Below are 21,210 nucleotides of genomic sequence, written 5' to 3' on the forward strand. Positions count from 1 at the left end.
TCCTTCTATTGAAATGTTAATTTAAAGTTCTGTCTTTGTAATGGAATAAGAAATCCTCTCTGCCCTATCAATTCATCACATGCAGTGGGGAATACTAATTTGTCTACTAGGCCTATTTAGACAGGGACGTCTACAGTGAGAAAAGGCAGAATTGGTTTTAAAGTCTTTAATGGTATGAGCTGTGTACCTCTGTTCATGTGAAAAATGTCCGTCCTGTCTTTTCCTTTCCTAGACTACTCACCATTTGCACGAGGCATTTTGGCAGTGTGGTGGCACAGACGATTCGGACGTACAAGACCGATCAGTTCCCCCTGCTCCTTATTGTCATGGGAAAGAGGACATCAAATGAAGTTTTAAATGTTATTCAAGGTAATGAATGTCAACAATATTGATGGGTTGAATATTTGTTATGTTCTGGATAAAGGGAGGGGTTTTTAAAGCTATACTTAACTATAGCTATAATTTAGCAATTTACTCTGACCCTTCTATAATGATAAAATAGTAAGTGTTTGTGGGGGTGGGGGGGGTTTATTTACATTTTTTTATGCCTTGTTTTTTCTTTTTCTTTGAAGGCAATACAACAGTGGATGAGTTGATGATGAGGCTAATGGGTGCGATGGAAATCTTCTCAGCTCAGCAGCAAGAGGACATCAAGGATGAGGTACAGATGAGAGGAACTCTGAAAGCACACAGAAGAACAGAGTCTTTAAGGGGGAGTAGATGTTTGAAATGTAAGCCATGATTAGGCCATGGCCACTGAAATATACCATGATTTGTTTAGTCACAGGAGGCCAAGAGGGAGCCAATTATTGTGCCATTTGAGCCGTTCTCATAGAATTATGCCATAGTTTGTCTCGGAGCTAAATGGGGACATGCGGAGACAAATCGGAATGCATTGTGACTGCCACCAGCTCCACTTAGGGCCAAGGCTAGGAACACACATCTGAGAGGCCCTTTGTCTGGGACAGGGGGGGCGAAGCACAATTAATTTCCCTCCCATTTGGTTTTAGTTAACTGTGCCGAAGGTCTTCACAATGGGAGCAGGATACAACTGTTCTCTTCTTCACCATTCTCTGTCCATTGCCGCTTTAATCCAATAGAAACTCGACAAACAAATTCCAAGCTTCACTCTGAGAAGAAAGCAGCGAAACAGAAGCGGTGTTCTTTCATGTGAGGACAGGAATCTTGGGACAGTATGGCTGGGGTCCCTCTGTCAGACATTTACCTGACCTCATGAATGCTGTCTTATGTGTCGAAATGGATGGATTTAATCATTCTCCCGCTCTAGCAGATATTTACTCAACATCAAATAAACAAACAACGGCATTCTAGATTTGTTTGACCCTTTAAACAGGTAGTTCCCCTCAGCTGACTACACTAGACCATGTTGTCTTTGGCATACAGTTCTTGTTGTTAGTGAATACAGATGACTCAATGCCCTGTTTCTTTGTACTGTTTAAATCTCTCATTAATCAGCAGTCTGGAAGAGATGAAGTGGGAAGACGTGCCATCGGGCTCAAACCAATGTGCTCAATACTTAGCGTCAACTTGTCAGTGGGAGATGACTGACTACCAGTACACATTCTCTCTCACCGACTTATCTTTAAACCTTTCACACTTGTTGATGGGATAGAGATTTAAAGAAAGAAATAGTCACAAAGTGGTTACTGTCTCTAAGATGAAAGGCATCTGCAGCAGCGTGTTGTAGTAGATTAACACCTGAGATTGTCTCATGTTCCTCAGCACTAGGCCTGGCTGGTTGCCTGTCTGTCTTAGTCACATCATATGAGGAATGTGTTAGACTCCCACTATGTTTACGTAACAATACTAGTTTAGTGACCTTTCAGTGTTTGATTAGTTTAGTTACAGCATATCGTCATGGGAATTGTGAGACAGTGTTGTTTTGTGCACAGCCGGAGGGGTAACTGTAGGTGAGCCAATGAATGTCTGCAACTGGGGTTCCCATTATGTTCTTATTGGATGCCTACCCTTTCAGAAAAAATCATTAAGACCAATAAGCAACAAGAAGTGTGTACACTGTGCACATGTCACTAAGCTGCATGTCCTGTGTGACCAGGCTGGATGATACAGCACCAGGCTGGATGCACTGTGTGACCAGGCTGGATGATACAGCTGTATGTCCTGTGTGACCAAGCTGGATGATACAGTACCAAGCTGTATGTCCTGTATGACCAGGCTGGATGATACAGCTGTATGTCCTGTGTGACCAGGCTGGATGATACAGCAGCAAGCTGTATGTCCTGTGTGACCAGGCTGGATGATACAGCAGCAAGCTGTATGTCCTGTGTGACCAGGCTGGATGATACAGCAGCAAGCTGTATGTCCTGTGTGACCAGGCTGGATGATACAGCACCGTTTAGAGAAGTTGAGGGACAGGTTTTCATGGGTAGATGCTTGGGTGGTTGCGTTGCTATTGTCTTCATAGATGCAAAGCGAATATGACAGCTTTTGATGTCAACAGAAATACTGTTATTCACTTAACATACCATGCAATTTGGTTCTTAATGACTTTTCAATTTAACATATTTAGAATGTTTCTGTTCATGACAAGTAGTATATTATTTTCTGGCACATTGACAAGCGATCTGGCTCCATAAAGGTCACTGGTTGTGTTAATTACACAGCCCTGTCGGGATTGATGGAAATGTGAAGTGATAATGTCACAAATCAGGAGAACAAATGATCATGAGTGGGTAATGTACCAGAGTGATTAATAACCACAGGAATCTGCAACCACATCCTGTAAATGCCAGACCATATACATCTTCGCTGTGAAGTGAACTTGTCACTCCTTGAGCTCGCCGACCGCCTTTCAATCATTGGAAAGAGTTATCATATTAGCTAATTCTCCTCACTACGTGTACAGTCATAGATATTTAAATACAATTGTTTGGCCCCTTGGCCCCGTTATCAGTCGAATGCCTTGGGTCAGATTTATGTACAGCATGTCAGTAATCAGTCATCATTTGGACTTGAGAGTTCAAGCAGATGACTCCTAAGGCTAGTGGTGTTGGTGTACTCTGAGTCACCCTTCAGTACAGGTCGCTCAGAAGAATTCAGGTTCACTCCAGGAAGACTAGCTGTCGCCATTGGCGTCGGCTAATGGGGATCCCCCACCAAAAAATCTAAACCTCATTCCCTATATTCCGACCTGATGTTCTCCCATTGCCACAGCCCCCGCTATCCCAGACTGCTCTGAGCTCACACCTACTCACTGTCTGAGGCTGTCCTGCTCTGCTGGCCCATTCCTCTGAGGACAGACCCAGACATCTGCCAACATCACACTCGCATTCCTCACTGACTGACATGCCTGGGAGGTGGACAGACTGCAGCAGAGCCAAGAAGTTACTTTCACATAGATTTGAACGAACTTGACTTAACCAAACACACCTGGATTGTCTGTTTAGTTAGCTATGGACTGTGCATCAACAGCAGGAAATACCTGGCTGTTAGAATCTGTTCCATACTTTTTTGTTTATTCCTTTGATCTATTTTAATACCAGATAAAGGCTACATAAGTAGTTGGAAACTGTATTGTATGGTATCACCTCAACACCCAGTAAATGAAGAAAGGTACCTGTCCATAATGTGTGTTATGTGTAGTAAAAGCAACGTTTGTTTGTTTCATGATATTTTATCAAAAGGAATGAACACAGTACGGAACATTATACTTTACAGTAACTGTTATTGCGTGACTGCTGGGCAAATGCACTTACGGTAAGTGACCCTTTATTCTTTTGTCCTCAACCATGCTATTACAGTGTCTGTTCAGCGACCAATATGATTTAGGACAACAGAAAAATGTATCCTTTTCATTCTCAGGCTTGCAAGAATTGACCACTCCCCCTGCCCTGTGCACAAACCCCACAACTCACAATAGCTCAACTTTTTCACGTAATTGGCACAAAGTCCAGGGTTCAGAAAAGAAAAGGTAGTCTCCCAGGCTCCAAAACAAATGCCATTGCTGACACAATGGAAACAGTTCTTTCTCCCTGCTTTAGAAAGCCTCTTACACACAGCCCGTAGAAAGGCAGTCGTCTGCCTCTGTACAAACAGGAACTCTGAGGGAAAAGAAAAGAGCCCTCAGGTCTGTTAAGGAAGTTGAGGCCCGGATGGATTCCCTTCTCCCACATGATACTCTTTCAAGCCTTGTCTGGCTAAACCACACAAAGCATTCAGTTCTCTCATTCTACTTCCTGCTGCTCAGCTGCCAGGTATCACAGCTATTCAACTCAGAACAATATAACATGTGGCAAAGGAAGAAAGCAACTTTGTTTTTACTTTAACTACTTCTGTTGTTATTGGTGTTATTGGTTACCTCATAACTTGAGGGTATTTGTCTTCTCTTCTAACGTGGTCTCTTTCTCTATCCAGGATGAACGTGAAGCCAGGGAAATGGTGAAGAGGGAGCAGGATGAGGCCTACCAACTGTCATTAGAGGCTGACCGTAAAAAGGTTGGGCATCAACTACAACACAATGGCATGGATCCATTCTCATCAGATAAATGTTAGAGGGTTTTTAGCATGCATTTTAGCATTAAACTCAAGTGAAACATTTATACAGAGCACAACTTTAAAGTGGATACCCTTCTATAATCATGTTATGGTTGTGACCATTACTATGTGTCGTTAATGGTTATTGTGAAACCACCCAGTAAACCTGTTAACATGGTTGATTGTTTGATCACTATTTGTAATGGTTTGATGTCAGCTGGATGGATTAATAAAAATATATTTCTGTTTCAGAGAGAAGCACAGGAGAGAGAGCAGGCAGAACAGCTTCGCCTGCAACAGATCCAGAAAGAAGCCGATGATGAGAAAGAGGTGAGAACATTATGGTTAATGTTTAGAGTTAAACAATCATTTCCTACTTAGATAACTGAAAACACATGGTCACTTTGTTAGATAAAAAAAATATACATCATTTATACAGTACATGACCAAAAGTATGTGGACACATACTCGTCAAACATCTCATTCCAAAATCATGGGCATTAATATGGAGTTGGTTCCATCTTTGTTGCTATAACAGCCTCCACTTGACTGGAAAGGCTTTCCACGAGTTGTTGGAACATTGCTGCGGGTACTTGCTTCCATTCAGCCACGAGCATTAGTGAGGTCGGGCACTGATGTTGGGCGATTAGACCTGGGTGCAGTTGGTGTTCCAATTCATCCCAAAGGTGTTCGATGGGGTTGAGGTCAGGGCTCTGAGCTGGCCAGTCAAGTTCTTCCACAACTATCTCAACAAACCATTTCTGTATGGACCTTTCTTTGTGTATGGGGCGTTGTCATGCTGAAACAGGAAAGGGTCTTCCCCAAACTGTTGCCACAAAGTTGGAAGCACAGAATCGTCTAGAATGTCATTGTAGGCTGTAGCGTTAAGATCTCCCTTCACTGGAACTAAGGGGCCTAGCCCGAACCATGAAAAACAGCCCCAGACCATTATTCCTCCTCCACCAAACTTTACTGTTGGCTCTGCATTGGGGCAGGTAGCGTTCTCCTGGCATCTGCCAAACACAGATTCATCCGTCAGACTGCCAGATGGTGAAGCGTGATTCATCACTCCAGAGAACGCGTTTCTACTGCTCCAGAGTCCAATGGCGGCGAGCTTTACACCACTCCAGCCGACGCCTGGCATTGCGATCTTAGGCTTGTGTGCGACTGCTCAGCCATGGAAACCCATTTCATGAAGCTCCCAACGAACAGTTCTTGTGCTGACGTTGCTTCCAGAGGCAGTTTGGAACTTGGTAGTGAGTGTTGCAACCGAGGACAGAATTGTTTTACACGCTAAAGCACTTGGTGGTCTCGTTCTGTGAGTTTGTGTGGCTACCACTTCGCGGCTGAGCCGTTGTTGCTCCTAGACGTTTCCACTTCACAAAAACAGCACTTACAGTGGACCAGGGCAGCTCTAGCAGGGCAGAAGTTTGACAAACTGTCCTATGGCGGTGCCGCGTTGAAAGTTACTAAGCTCAGTAAGGCCATTCTACTGCCAATGTTTGTCTATGGAGATTGCAAGGCTGTGTGCTCAATTTTATACACTTGTCAGCAACGGGTGTAGCTGAAATAGCCGAATCCACTAATTTTAAGGGGTATCCACATACTTTTTTATAGTATTTGTCTGTTTCGTGCTGCATGTCCATATATGTTGTTTGTGGAGTGAATGCTAACATGTGATCCCCATGGTGGAGGCAGAGAGACAGAGGGACATGTACTAATCTCTTGTGTGTACAGTAAGCCCTATCCCTTTTAAGCTTGTCATACAGAGACGTTATTGTCCTGTTTGAATTCCCTACAACACACAAGATCATATTGAAACCAAGTGAACAAAAGGTGTAGCACAAAGCACGGTGGGACAAAGAAAAACAATTATGGCAGTGGGAACGCAGTGGTGGATGCTGTAGATATAGCTCCTTTTAGCCAGCTGATTGGCTATTTACTCAGCAGCAAACTCCACAGACAGCAGGGATCAGGTGAACCAGCTAGCTGAGATGATTTGTCACATTAGTTAAACAGCCTCGAACAAAAGACCTTTCTGTCCAGTCTTAATTATATCACTGTAGTCCTCTTGCCCGTTGCCATGGTTTCCTCTCCACCAACCGACCCTGCTTGTATGCAACAGTGTAGATATTCAGAAACATGATACCCAACAATGGCCCCTCTGTTTACATGCAGTCTATACCACATCCTTTACCTCAGACAGGCTTACCTTATTGTGGCCTTAAAGTCTAAAGCAGGGGAAAACGCAATCTAGTCATTGACCTGACCTGTGTGTGACTGTATCAGGTGTATTTTCACCTGGTCAACTGTTTCACCTGTCTGGTTGTGTGTCTGCCTGGTCAAGTGTGAGGCAGGCAGGAGGGCATGTGCGGTGTTTAGTAGGGTTTCACATTTTGGGGAATATTCAGAGGTGTAAACTCTCCGTGGGAATTAACAGGGAATATATGGGAATTAATGGAAATACTTGCATATTAATACCATTTAAATGTAGTTGTTTTTTGCATTGGATATGTTTACCTTATATGGAGACAGAAACAGAAACCTTTTACCTTATAAGTAGACATAATTGCAAATGATTAAATCCTTCCAATACAAATTTAAAAAACAATTTAGTTACAAATTTAACTTTAATTGAGTTGACTCTTCACATGGGATGATTTCACTGGACAACAAAAGAAAGGGAATATTGAATGATCCCCAATGATCCATCGCATTTCCCAAAACTTTTCTCAATGTTACATCTGTAAAATGATAGTCTAGAAACTAAAGCTTTGGTTGTCTTCCTCTCAGGCTTCCATGTCATCTCCCTGGACCTCCTCAATGTCCACCTCTTGAACATCAGACTCTGAGGCCTCATCTTCACTGTCACTTTCCAGCCTTGTTGAGGATGACTTTTTGTCAGGCTCAAAAAGCCACCAATTTTTCAACCATTGTATTTGTCAGTCTGTTGCGTGTGTGTGTTCCCAAACAATGACCAGTTGCACTCTGAGGCGGCTGATATTGGTGGAATTTGGAGGATGTGGGGAAAGAGCCTTAGATCCACAAAGTCCCTTCCACCAGGTGACTGATGAGATATGCTGGCACGACTGCCATATTGCATCTCCATCCCAAAGCCCTTGCTTGGAAGTGTACTTCGCCAGACTGCCAAGAACCTTTCCCTCATCCAGGCTGAGGTGGCGAGACACAGTAGTGATGACACCATAGGTCTTGTTGATCTCTGCACCAGACAGGATGCTCTTGCTAGCATACTTGGGGTCCAACATGTACGCTGCGTCGTGTATGGGCTTCAGGCAGAAGCCCATACTTTTTGATGCATTTCAGATCTGCAGTTTCCTCTGCTTGGAGCAACAGAGAAGTGGGCAGGGCAGTACGGATTTCTTCTTACATCTGCAAGCAGAGTCTGAACATCTGACAGGATGGAATTGTTTCCCTCAATCCGTGCAATGGCTACTGCTATAGGTTTCAGGAGTTTCAGGCTGCTTACCACTCTCTCCCAAAATACATCATCCAGGAGGATCCTCTTGATGGGGCTGTCCATATCGGCAGACTGTGATATGGCCAATTCTTGGAGAGACTCCTTCCCCTCCAGGAGACTGTCAAACATGATGACAACACCACCCCCAACGAGTGTTGCTGGACAGCTTCAATGTGGTGTTCTTATTCTTCTCACTTTGCTTGGTGAGGTAGATTGCTGCTATAACTTGATGACCCTTCACATACCTAACCATTTCCTTGACTCTCTTGTAGAGTGTATCCATTGTTTTCAGTGCCATGATGTCCTTGAGGAGCAGGCTCAATGCATGAGCAGCACAGCCAATGGGTGTGATGTGAGGGTAGGACTCCTCCGCTTTAGACCAAGTAGCCTTCATGTTTGCAGCATTGTCTGTCACCAATGTAAATACTTTCTGTGGTCTAAGGTCATTGATGACTGCCTTCAGCTCATCTGCAATGTAGAGACCGGTGTGTCTATTGACCCTTGCGTCTGTCCTCTTGTAGAATACTGGTTAAGGGGTGACGATATAGTCAATTATTCCTTGCCCACGGACATTCGACCACCCATCAGAGATGATTGCAATACAGTCTGCTTTCTGTACGATTTGCTTGACCTTCACTTTAACTCTGAACTCTGTATCCAGCAAATTAGTAGATAAAGTCTGGTTGGAGGGGTGTATGCTGGGCGAAGAACATTCAGAAATCTCTTCCAATACACATTGCCTGTGATCATCAGTTGCATACACAGCTCGAGCAAGACATTCATCAGCATTTCTCTGACTACGTTCCTCCATTAAGTCAAAAACTTCTGATTCCAGGAGGACCATGAGCTGTTGCTATCGATAAGGTGTCTGATTCATCATTTTCACCTTGAATAGAAGTAGAGGGACTTTTGTCAGGGTTGCTTGTTGTGAGCACTGTTTGAACTTTATGCACTTCGCCAGATGATTCTGCATCTTTGTTGCATTCTTCACATATGATTTGGCACAGTATTTGCAAATGTACACAGCTTTCCCTTCGACATTAGCTGCAGTGAAATGTCTCCACACATCAGATGGTGCCTGTGGCAATTTCCTGTAGAATAGGAAAAAAAATTGTAAAAGAAAAGCAAATACAATTCCATGTACAGATAAATAGTTAAGCTGTTAGATTAAACAACTCCTTTGTAAGATAAATGTTTTAAAAATGAAACGTGTATGGGAACAGGTGAATTAACACTCCTCAGTTAGCAGGCTTAAGCAAGCTAAACCCCAAATGGTAGCAGAAACTAACTAGCAGAAATTGTTAACAAGCTAGAAATGATTTAAACACACTTTGCTGTAGGCTACTATTTACTAGTTAACAAAAAATCATGTTTGTCATGTATATTCACCCCAGACAGTATTGTAATCAAAACTTGACAGAAAGCATCTCATTAGTGTGCAAGATCTTGAATTAGCTGTACATGTGATGGAAGAATGCACTGTGCAATTCCATTGAATTGGGATAGTTCAACCAAAATATGCTACAAGACCTAGAATTGCCTTGTGTGTGTGTGTGTGTGTCCCACAAAAAAGGTTCACTGTTATAAGCTAACTTTTTTGATGAATTGAAGCAAAATTCCCGGGCTTAACTTCCCATGGAAGATATTTGGGGAAATGTCGGAAATTTACTGGAAAGTTTCCAACCCTAGTATTTAATGATGAGAGTGAAGACAGACACACTGGTGGATTCAGTAATGAAGCCTCAAGGACACTCCCCACAACAGGAGAGACATAAACAACCTGGAGGAAGACCACTAGCTATAAGCCACAGACAGACATCAACACATATCATAGCACAACCATAATCATGTGCAGGGATGAGTGTCTCCTAGAGATGAAGGTACTTTGGTGCGAAAAGTGCAAATCAATCCCAGAACAGCAAAGGACCTTGTGAAGATGCTGGAGGAAACGGGTACAAAAGTATCTATATCCACAGTTAAACAAGTCCTATATCGACATAACCTGAAAGGCCGCTCAGCAAGGAAGAAGCCACTGCTCCAAAACCGCCATAAAAAAAGCCAAGACTACGGTTTGCAACTGCACATGGGGACAAAGATGGTACTTTTTGAAGAAATGTCCTCTGGTCTGATGAAACAATAATAGAACTGTTTGGCCATAATGAACATCGTTGTGTTTGCAGGAAAAAGGGAGAGGCTTGCAAGCTGAAGAACACCATCTCAACCGTGAATCACGGGGGTTGCTGCATGTTGTGGGGGTGCTTTGCTGCAGGAGGGACTGGTGCACTTCACAAAATAGATGGCATCATGAGGGAGGAAAATTATGTGGATATATTGAAGCAACATCTCAAGGCATCAGTCAGGAAGTCAAAGCTTGGTCGCAAATGGGTCTTCCAAATGGACAATGACCCCAAGCATACTTCCAAAGTTGTGGCAAAATGGCTTAAGGACAACAAAGTCAAGGTATTGGAGTGGCTATCACAAAGCCCTGAACTCAATCCTATAGAAAATGTGTAGGCAGAACTGAAAAAGTGTGTGCGCGAGCAAGGAGGCCTACAAACCTGACTCAGTTACACCAGCTCTGTCAAGAGGAATGGGCCAAAATTCACCCAACTTATTGTGGGAAGCTTGTGGAAGGCTACCCAAAACGTTTGACTCAAGTTAAACAATTTAAAGGCAATGCGACCAAATACACTCCAATTAGTATGTAAACTTCTGATCCACTGGAATTGTGATGAAAGAAATTAAAGCTGAAATAAATCATTCTCTTTACTATTAGTCTGACATTTCACATTCTTAAAATGAAGTGGTGATCCTAACTGACCTAAAACAGGGAATTTTTACTAGGATTAAATGTCAGGAATTGTGAAACTGAGTTTAAATGTATTTGGCTAAGGTGTATGCAAATTTCAGACTTCAACTGTATTTTAACAAGGCTAGAGTTCTAACCACAGACCTAGTTCCAGATCGTTTTGCTCGATCACCCACTACTACTGCTGTCGGTCATCAGGTAGAAGGTTGGGAGATAATAAGCGGAGCCAGTGTGTCTGTATGGTGTGTGGAGGAAGGACAACAGCTGTCCCAACCATTCAGAGTTGTGCTGCTTATCCCTGGCTGCTCCAATGCCTAATTTCTCTGACATTGTGTATGAGTACACAAGGCAGCGTGGTGTCCCACACCTGGAGCCCAGCCAAACACCCACCCACTCAGCCGCCCGGACTACACGCTGTCTGTACCCACAGACCAGACCTCAAGTCTGCCTCACGTCTCCGGCTGTCTGCCCTGCACCACCCGTCACAATGCCCCGCAGGGAAACAAACCGCTCAGTAGACCCATGAGTACAAGGGGAAATGCTTTCTGTGATTTTGTCTTTGTGTGGAGAGGGAGATGAAAGGAAGAGAGGCAGAGAGGGGAGTGGTGATGTCATTATTTACTAGTACCAGTGGCCTCACGGTGCTCCTGTCAGGTGCGCACACTGCCCCCCCCGCCCCTCCTGTGGTGGTGTTTGTTTTTTGCGTTGAGTGGTTATGCTCCTGTGTTCTTTGTGCGAAGCAGGGCCTAAGTGAGGCGTGTGCTCTGTGGCTTTAGACGCCACAATGCAGTGTGCTGCTGGGGGGCCCTTTACCAGGCACCTACCTGGGGAGTGCCTCTGGCACGCTCCCACTCAAAGCCTGGAGCTGCTAATGAGCTACTGTTGTACACTTATGAAATATAATTGCATTATGGTTGGTAAATAAAGCTGCTGTGTGTTGTCACAGCATATGCTACCCTCTGTCAAAACAGGAACAACAAGCTGGAGGGAAAGAGCCCCGCGGGAGCAGCAGGTCCTGCTCTGTGACACTGGAGACTTGATTAATTTCCCTGCTGTTGATGAGGCCATCCTATTTGTTCTGGGCAGTTATCTAATCTACCCCGGCACGAGTTAGCGTTGTACTGCATGTCTTTATTAATAAGACACAAAGACTAGCCTACACGTTTTGGGAGAAGAGGCCAGAGGATTTGATGCCTTGTGGATTCATATGTTGCCTTATAAATAGTCGTTTTAAAGTTCCCCGAAACAAAGTGAATCCATGTCATTGTAAGCAAATTAATCACACTTAAAAGTCATTGTCCAACTGAGTAATCACCCCCTTCCCTACCTAACTCTATGATCGCTTTGTCCCTCCCCTTTGTTTAGGCCATCCGTCTCTCATTGGAACATGCCCTGCCGCCAGAGCCTGCAGAGGAAGGAGGAGAGCCAATTAGCAAGCTGCGTATACGAACTCCCAGTGGTGAGTTTCTGGTGCGGCGCTTCCTGGGCAGCACCAAGCTGCAGGTCCTCTTTGACTTTGTAGCCTCCAAGGGCTACCCCTGGGATGACTTCAAACTGCTCACCACCTTCCCCCGCAGAAACGTAAGTATTGACATTTTTAGTCTTATCCAAAGCGACTTACAGTAGTGGAATGCATACATTTAAATACTTTTTTCATACTGGTTCCCCGGTGGGAATTGTTCCCACAACCCTGGCATTGCAAGCGCCATGCTCTACCAACTGAGCCACACGGGACCACAGTGTGTTTATATTAGAAATGTAGCGATTCACCGATACGTATCGGTCCCCAATACAAATATTTAAGATACAAGTGCATCGAGCCACAAACCGATTTGAAATGTAGCATGCGTCGATCAGAAAAGATTTAATATTATGTTCTTTCTAACTTCCAAGAAAATAACTCCTCTATTGTGACAACTGATGCATCCTCTCCTTTAGTGTGGAACTGCATGTAGGCTTAACTATGTTGACAGTCATTGATCTACAAGTAATTTTGCATGCAGAACAACTCCAGGCAATGTCAGTAGCCTAGTCAACTGAGCACTGTGCCCAGCTTTGCGCACTGACCAACGCGAGGTAGGCGGCCTGTTCCTGATCTAGCTCATCTGCGCGGCACCTTAAGCATTCAAATGCTAAAATGGCTTGCGTGATATTAGGCTTTATTAGTTGAGTAAAAACAAATTATATTGGTTATCTATGTGCTGTTGAAAAAAGTGTTTTACAGGAGTAAAAGTAAGATACTGGAGACAAAAAACAGTCTCCATTGCACACCCCTAATCTGGTAGTGGTAGTGGGGTGGTAGAAGCCTGGTCTCCCTAATAATTATTATTGTTAGGTGGGTGCTTACATTTGTCCTATTTCACACATTAGTGTGTATTATACACGTGTGAATTGGACATGTTACTTTTTTGCATATCCCACTCTCCCTGAGACACCCTCGGCGAGTGGGGCCAGGGATCAGCCATTATTGATGGCGACCCTGGAGCAATTAGGCTTAAGTGCCTTGCTGAAGGGTACATTGATTGATTTTTCACCTAGTCGGCTCGGGGATTCGAACCAGTGACCTATTGGTTACTGGCCCAACGCTATTATGGCTCAACTCAGGTGCCTACATAGTACATATGCCATAGACCTACACGGATTATACAAAACATTAACACCTGTTCTGTCCATGACCTAGACTGACCAGGTGAATCCAGATGAAAGCTATGATCCCTTATTGGTGTTACCTGTTAAATCCACTACAATCAGTGTAGATGAAGGGGAAGAGATTATTAGGCTTTGAGACATGGATTGTGTACATTGAGGGTCAATGGGCAAAACAAAAGATTCAAGTGCTTTTGTACGGGTATGGTAGTAGGTGCCAGGCTCACCGGTTTGTGTCAAGAACTGCAGCGCTGCTGGGTTTTTCAAGCTCCATTTCCCATGTGTATCAAGAATGGTCCACCACTCAAAGGACATCAACCAACTTGACACAACTGTGGAAGCATTGGAGTTGACATGTGGAAATGTTTTGACACCTAGAGTCATGCCCCAACAAATTTAGGCTGTACTGAGAGCAAAAAGGGGTGGGGAGGTTGCACGCAACTCAATATTAGGAAGGTGTTCCTAATATTTGATATACTCAGTGTACAATCATTTACACACACCTAACACAGCTCAGACAGATCAAGCTCAGAGGCCCAGGTCATGAGCTCGATCAGCAGCAACAAATGTTAGTGGATCGGATTGAACCGAATCGCATCGATTTGTTCTCTAATCGCACCAAATCATTTAACTAAAACGTATCGTTCCTGTATCGTATTGGAGCCTGTGTAATTAGATATGTATCGAATTGTCTTGAACACATCCCTACTTTAAACAAGGTGGAACCTAAGTGTAACTAATGACCATTATTTAACTCTACAGTATGTTTATCTTTATTTGCTCAGTACCTCTGGTTGGCTAACTACAGGTACTAAGCAGTGATCAACACAGCAGCCTGTAATGTAACATCTCTGCAGGAGAAGTCCACAGTCATAATTGTCTCACCCCTGCATGTGGCTCCAGTTTGTTGCTCATCTCAATCCCCAGTGTCCAGAGTGTGACTGTTCAGATAGTTAGAGGATTTCTGTATAATTAAAAGCCATGGTGGGCTAATGAGAAATGTGTTTTTTCGTGTGCTTGCGTGAGTGTGTGTGACTTCTATCCACAAGTGCATTTATAATGTGTTGAATATTAATTAGCCAGTACGCATACACAGAAGAGCGCTGGCTACTTAGGATACAGTCAACAGTATTCTCCTCGGTTGGTTCCTCTGCAGCCGCGGTGCACGGCGCCGGACCGACTGGAGTTCTCCCAGTAATTAGAGCTGTTGGCCACGCTCTGCTCTGTGCTGTGGCAGGTAGCTAATGAGCACCATTTTAACTACCTGCTTAATTGGAGTGGTGGAAACAAAAATGGGATTTCCATTAATCAAGGGGAGTGTGTGTGTGTGCAGGCCTGCCCAGACAGCCTGCCATCCAGGTCTGTAGGGAACATGGGGGTACAAACACTTCACTCTAGCTAACACACACACACATGCACACACTTATACACATGCGCACACTAGACACATATACAGTACACAAACATTGATACACATACAAATGCTCACACACTCAGGTGGGCACACATGCCTTCATCTATTCAAGCAGAGCCATGCCTTATTCACATCTTCTTAAATACACTTTAAAATCCACGTGTTTTAGGCCAAGATAAAAATGTCTTCATCTCCAATGAAGTTCCAGTAGAGACGTGGTGCGGAGGACAGGAGAAAGAGAGAGCAGAATTTATGGGTATGTCCCAAATGGTACCCTGTTCTCTATATCGTGCACTACCCTATGGGCCCTGGTAAAAAGTACTGCACTACCCTGTGGGCCCTGGTCAAAAGTAGTGCACTACATAGAAAACAGGGTGCCATTGTGGACAACGCCAAGCAGTGTGTGCCAGTGTGTTTGTGCATCTGAACAGTGCCCAGTCTGTCTAATCCTGCAGCTCTCCTCTCTAATTAAAAGGAGCCTCAATCTCCTCCAGACGCTTCCACTGTTGCTCTGCTCGGATTAGCGGATGTACCACTATTGCATTTGTAATACACCGCAAATGTTTAAACTTCTTCTCTCCTTCCCCTGCATGACAACTCAAGATAATTACCAGCAATAAGAAAGCAATTAAGTGGAAGATGATTAAACAGAAATAAAATAAAATGCATCGCTGACTTTATACTTTAGTTTCTTTGACTGCTTGTTAGTTATTGGAGGAAGTTACATGTTGACGCAAAGAGCAAAACATGTCCCTTCACACTCACCAGAACCAGTATGTACTGTGTATGTGGTCTAGATACTTAGTTGTTCCAGTCGTGAGTTAACTTGGCTCAGTCTAGGTTTTAGACCCCCATACATTGTCTTCACAGGATATTTTTCTTCATGTTGTGTTACAGTACTTTGTGCTGAGTTTAACCTTGCCCTAATTGATGTTCCAGGTTTCTGAAAATGAAATGTTTGAACAGTACCAATGTGTAGAATGATTTAGACAAAACTCTAGATTTAGTCAAAATAAACAGTGCTATGAAATGATCCTCGTGTCCAACTGAACTAGACATCACATCTGCGTTCATTTCAAGTCTGAAACAGTGAAACGCACAGGAAGAACAATTGCAGTTTATTGATTTAGTCCCAAAATTCATACTCCTTCCCCAAAAGTCTTTCCACAATATCTTCTCCCACCTGTATGACTGCATGTGGGATATAGCTCCATGTAGGTTATAGCTCTGATTCCAGATGCTCTTATCCAGAGCGACTTACAGGAGCAATTAGGGTTTAGTGCCTTGCTCAAGGACACATCGACAGATTTTTCACCTTGTCTGCTCGGGGATTTGAACTAGCGACCTTTCGGTTTCTGACTCAATGCTCTTAATCGCTAGGCTACCTGCCCCCCAAAATCCTGTTCATGTATACTGTACTCAGTCTCACACTTTATGCACTGTGTGTGTGGGACTGGTGTTTGTGTTGGCTCTGCTCTAGACAGCATATAGGGGACTTCTGAGAGCAGATTGCTTCCCTGTTCCAGAGAAGTTAAAAGCTCAGGGCCTGTTCCCCTGGGGAACGGCAGCCCCCCTTTTCACCCTCCTCCCTCTCTCCAGGCTGCGCGGCGGCCCACTTTGAAGTGTGTTGTTCACGCCCTGGCTCTACGTGTTGTCATCGTTCCTGGAAGCACATAATGATCTCCCACTGCTTTTGTAATTGGCCAAATAAACACTTGACAACACAAGTTTAAAACAGACAAGCTATATGGTTTGAATTAACATAGAACCTAAATGGCTTCATAAAAACTGTTATTTCAGCTGCACGTTTGATTATGTTGGAAACTGACATCTTGAGACGGGTGTTTATTTTTTCACTCGTCTCAAGTTATCAAATGTTTTATTCATACTAATGAAGTGATTTGCAATATTTATTTTTACTTCAACTTAAGTGTTAATTATGTTAAGCACGATAATCATAACACTGAAGACAATGACATGGAGTTAATACATTATTTTGTGAGTTGTGCTAGCGGATTTTCAAACCGATATAAAGATATGTACCTACTAGTCCTTCACTAGAGATTGAAAGTAAAGATCCAACATTATCTCAAATAAAATCTAGAAATTCTACTTAGTGGGAGGGTGGAACATCCGATGGTAGGCATAACATTTCTTGTGCATTATTTTCTTGATACAGCCCACATTGATGTTCACACACTGAAAACTCTGTAGTCCTTGGGTAACTTGCATAAGTAGTGTACGTGAATGAGCCTATTTTAGACCAACATTTGCCAATAGTTTTAATTTGATGGAAACAGTTTTATATGACATCTTCAGAGGAATTAGACTATTTTGGCAGTAGTAGTGGGTCTCTCTCGGAAGGGGGCATCTTGTTCTGCTCTGTTTGTTTGGCCACTGTGAGGCCTGTCAGGATGAGTGTGTGATCGGGTTCGATGATTATCCACCAACATTGTCAAGCACTTGAGAAAACACCGCTGCTACGGATTAAACCGGAACCTTCAAAACACTTCAAATGGCACTTCACAGACTGATGCTAGACTTTCATGTTGTGTGCCAGACATCTAGTTGGTTTATCTACTACACTAAAATGTAATTACAAGTCATACAGTACAGTTTAAATGCTTGTGTATTGCCTTTATCATAGAGCTGTTTGTTGATAAGATTGCTTTGTTGGCCATATCATGAATAATGTAGGCCTGTGTATGTTTGTATGTCAGGCTCTCCCCGGCTGCTGTATGTGTCAGTCAGGGGAGAAGAGAATTCATCGGATATAGGGAGAGCCAGACAGTGAAAATATAGAGGGTATCGCGACGCAGAGTGGAGAGAAAAACAACAGCTTTGTTTGTTGACAGATGCCTCAATGCTTATGGTCTCTTAATTGGATAACAATGTAAACAATCACTGATGGTGCTTGTCTCCTGTGTCAGTGTGGCATCTTGTTTCTCTACTTTCTTTTTAGTCAGATGCTCTCCCCTCCCCCCGTCAACACACACACGGCCGCACCTGCTCCTCCCTAAACCCTAATTTACTCATACCTGATGCTGTGGTGTCATAACAGCCTGTCAGGTTCATTAGCATAGCTGGCATTTGTGAAATACTGAGCAAAAGGTGGGGAAAAGGTCTTCAGTTCACCCGTTGGGACGTAATCTGTTAGCAGCACACCATCTTGCTTTCCCCTGGCTGCAGTGCGTTGTGTAGGTTGACGTGACACCCCTCCCTGTGCTGCCTTATGAGCTCAGGTCATGCTGGGGAGCGAGGAGCCCTAATGACAGGAGAAATGAGTATGAGAACGTGATGTCAAAGAGCCTCCATTGGTGTGACATTTTCTTTTTCCTCTGGGAATAGCTGTTTGCTGATGAATTCTTGCTCCTCTTTGACCTCCCGGCATCATACCGTTGAAATTATGTAGCTCTATTGAAGGTTAGTTTTTGATGACTCAATGATCATTGGAAATATTACTCGTTAGGAAAGACGACTCATTGTTTATATTGAGGGAAGATTAGTTTATTACCATATGTGTGTGGTAGAACAGAAGAACATGAGATGTCATATCAGGGAGTAGGATCAGCCTGTTGGCGGCATAACAGGCAGAATGCATCCAAATTCAACGACGAACCGAGCAGGACAACTGCAGGGATTACTTCCCCAGCCAGAGCAGAGATTGAGAGAGACAGAGCTGTCAGGATAGTTATAGAGCAAACTCTGACTCCATGGTGAGGTGGGTGTTTAACTTGGTTTCAGCCTCAAAGGTCTTCCAGCTATCACATCATCCAGCAGTGTTTCTCCACCTAATGTCCTTGTGATGATGGTCTCATCAGTGTGAGGTGAACTCGGACCTTGTTGCGCTGGTTGTCTGATGCCTGCTAGTTAATTACCACCCCAGTGATCATAACAGGAGGTCTAATCAGAGGCTGTCACCACAGGCAACAGATAAGCCCTGCCCTGGCCTGGCTTCCACGTCACAGTAGACAGAGGGCCCAGGTGTGCGGAAGGGGATGACGGGGCCTATGTAACAGGAGACTCCCGGTGATTAACCCTCATAAGCTAGCAGGCTGGGTTGTCTCATGTTAAACAGCATAGGTTACCCGTGTGTCAACATGGCTGACAAAATTAGCTGCATTATGGGTGGCAATGCATTATTACCATCTTGCTCTGCCGATGCCCTCAACCTGGATTTGAATGATGAATATTTTGACACTTATTGATACTGTATGTCTTTTTTAATATTAGCATCTACCTTATGTATTTTTGTTTGGTCATTCATTCAGTAGGTAAAGGTGATTAGTTTATGGTCGTACACACATCGTTCAAGGCAGGTCCTTGTAGAAACCACAGCCGTTTAGTTTGGATGGAAACCTTAGAAAACAGAAATGATCGATCTCTCTGGGGAAACGCAACGCTGGCCACCTAAACAGAGATGATCAGATTACTGCCTCACTGTCAACAGCTTTTCCACTTGATGATGTAGCTTAGAGACATACACCAAGCAGAGGCCAAGTTAACACCTTTGCAGTACATCTGTTTGCATGGCGTACTTTGGTACATCCACGTTTGTGTACACGTCCGAAGGTACACAAAACGTGTTCAATGATAAAAAGATTAAGAAATGGACTAGTTGACCATTTGTACTTTTTACCAGGCACATTTTTATTTATTTATTTATTTACCGTTATTTTACCAGGTAAGTTGACTGAGAACACATTCTCATTTGCAGCAACGACCTGGGGAATAGTTACAGGGGAGAGGAGGGGGATGAATGAGCCAATTGTAAACTTTGCAAACATTGCAACTTAATACTTTCCATGTATGCACATGTGGTTAAATGTCACTTCCAACTGGAGCTAGAACAAGGACTTGTGTAATGACTGTCATGTATCCTGTATGAATGTGTCCTCTTCTCATGCTTCTCTTGTTCTCTTTCTCTGCAGATCACCCAGCTAGACCCAGCCTCGTCTTTACTGGAGGCCAAGCTTTTCCCGCAGGAGACCCTGTTCCTGGAAGCTAAAGAGTAGGACAGCCTGGCCATGTGGTGGTGGGACTGGCTGGAAGAGTAGTGAAGAGTTCTAGCATGGTTTTAGTGGGTCTACAGAGACAGACCACCCTCTCACATGGAGGTGAACTCTCAAACACACACAATACACAACATATACAGTACACTATTCACACTCACACAAAAAAAACACACGCGCGTGTAAGCGTCCCTGCTCTCGGCCTGTGCATCGTACATGAATGCCTAGTGTACACGTATGCACAGAGAAGCTACCACAAGCATACAGCCAAACACTCTCGCCCCTCACTTAATTGCAGTGTCATGGTTTTCTCTGTCCACACTTACAGTATGATAAAGGATATTAATAAGAAACTTGAGTAGAAGAACAGCCTCACGGACAAAGACTTCCCACTACAGTACGGCTGCTTTTTTTTAGTCATGTTTTGTTTGAATAAGATAAGCAAGGAGACATTTCCTGGAGAACGCTGGACTATCTAATCTCCACCTGCAATTGGGCGTACCCCCATTGCTCCCTCCATGCACCCAACCAGGGATGGACCTCCTCCTGCCCCCTTCCCACCCGCAGCCAGAGAGGCTCAATGTTCCTGATCTGCACCCCTCTTCTGCTCCAACCAATCTGGTTTTAATTTCAAAATGCTCCACAACCAACTGTTACTACTTTATTTTTCTTGGTCCTTTTTAAGTTTGATGCTGTATTAGTTTTAGTTTGATATACATTATATAAAATATATATGAACATGCATCCGTCTGAGCCAGCACTCTCTTGAAACGCACACACACACACACACATACACGTCATATGAATTTTGTATTATTGTGGCCTTTTGTGATTTTTTTTTTATTATTATTTTTTTCTAATTTAAGTGGTAATGTTAATACAGGTTTGACCGTGAGTGTTTTGAGCTGTAGTGGAGAGATTGGTAGGCTATTCATTTTGTAAATCTGACTTGGAACATTTAGTATTTTAAGTGGCTATTAGGTTTTATTTAAATTTGGTTTATTCCTTGTCACCTTCTGAGTCATTATTTCAGGGTTTCTGTCATTGAGACCTCAGCAAACTTTCTACAAAACATTAAAGCTATATTATTTAAACCATTTATTGTCTATTTGGCCAGTAGGCTATGGGCTGTCCTTGTATGAAGGATCTGAATAGGAGTTTTTGTGTTTGACTCTGAAGTGTGTACGTCAGCATGCTGAACTCAGTTAGCTAACATGGTAAGCTTCCTGTCAAGCCAGGCATGGGGAAAATACACCACATCTGGTCAGCGATTGGCTCTCTGGAGTCGCTGTGAAGACTACATGTCTCTTTGCAGCCTGAGTTTGCGTTAGACATT

The 21,210-nt window shown here is 43.6% G+C and overlaps 1 protein-coding gene across 1 annotated transcript in view; it reads left to right on the forward strand.

The window, feature by feature from the left end:
- faf1 (Fas (TNFRSF6) associated factor 1) overlaps window positions 1–20,968 on the forward strand; it is a 79,984-nt gene extending 59,016 nt beyond the window's left edge. The window contains exons 14-19 of the mRNA XM_055861226.1: window positions 233–369; window positions 573–661; window positions 4,396–4,476; window positions 4,768–4,845; window positions 12,168–12,383; window positions 19,794–20,968. Of these exons, the coding sequence (XP_055717201.1) occupies window positions 233–369; window positions 573–661; window positions 4,396–4,476; window positions 4,768–4,845; window positions 12,168–12,383; window positions 19,794–19,877 (685 nt within the window). The 3' untranslated portion in view covers window positions 19,878–20,968. The remainder of the gene's footprint in view (window positions 1–232; window positions 370–572; window positions 662–4,395; window positions 4,477–4,767; window positions 4,846–12,167; window positions 12,384–19,793) is intronic.
- Window positions 20,969–21,210: the final 242 nt, after the last annotated feature.

The sequence above is a fragment of the Salvelinus fontinalis genome, chromosome 14, assembly GCF_029448725.1.
Source record: "Salvelinus fontinalis isolate EN_2023a chromosome 14, ASM2944872v1, whole genome shotgun sequence".
Classification (NCBI taxonomy): Eukaryota; Metazoa; Chordata; class Actinopteri; order Salmoniformes; family Salmonidae; genus Salvelinus; species Salvelinus fontinalis.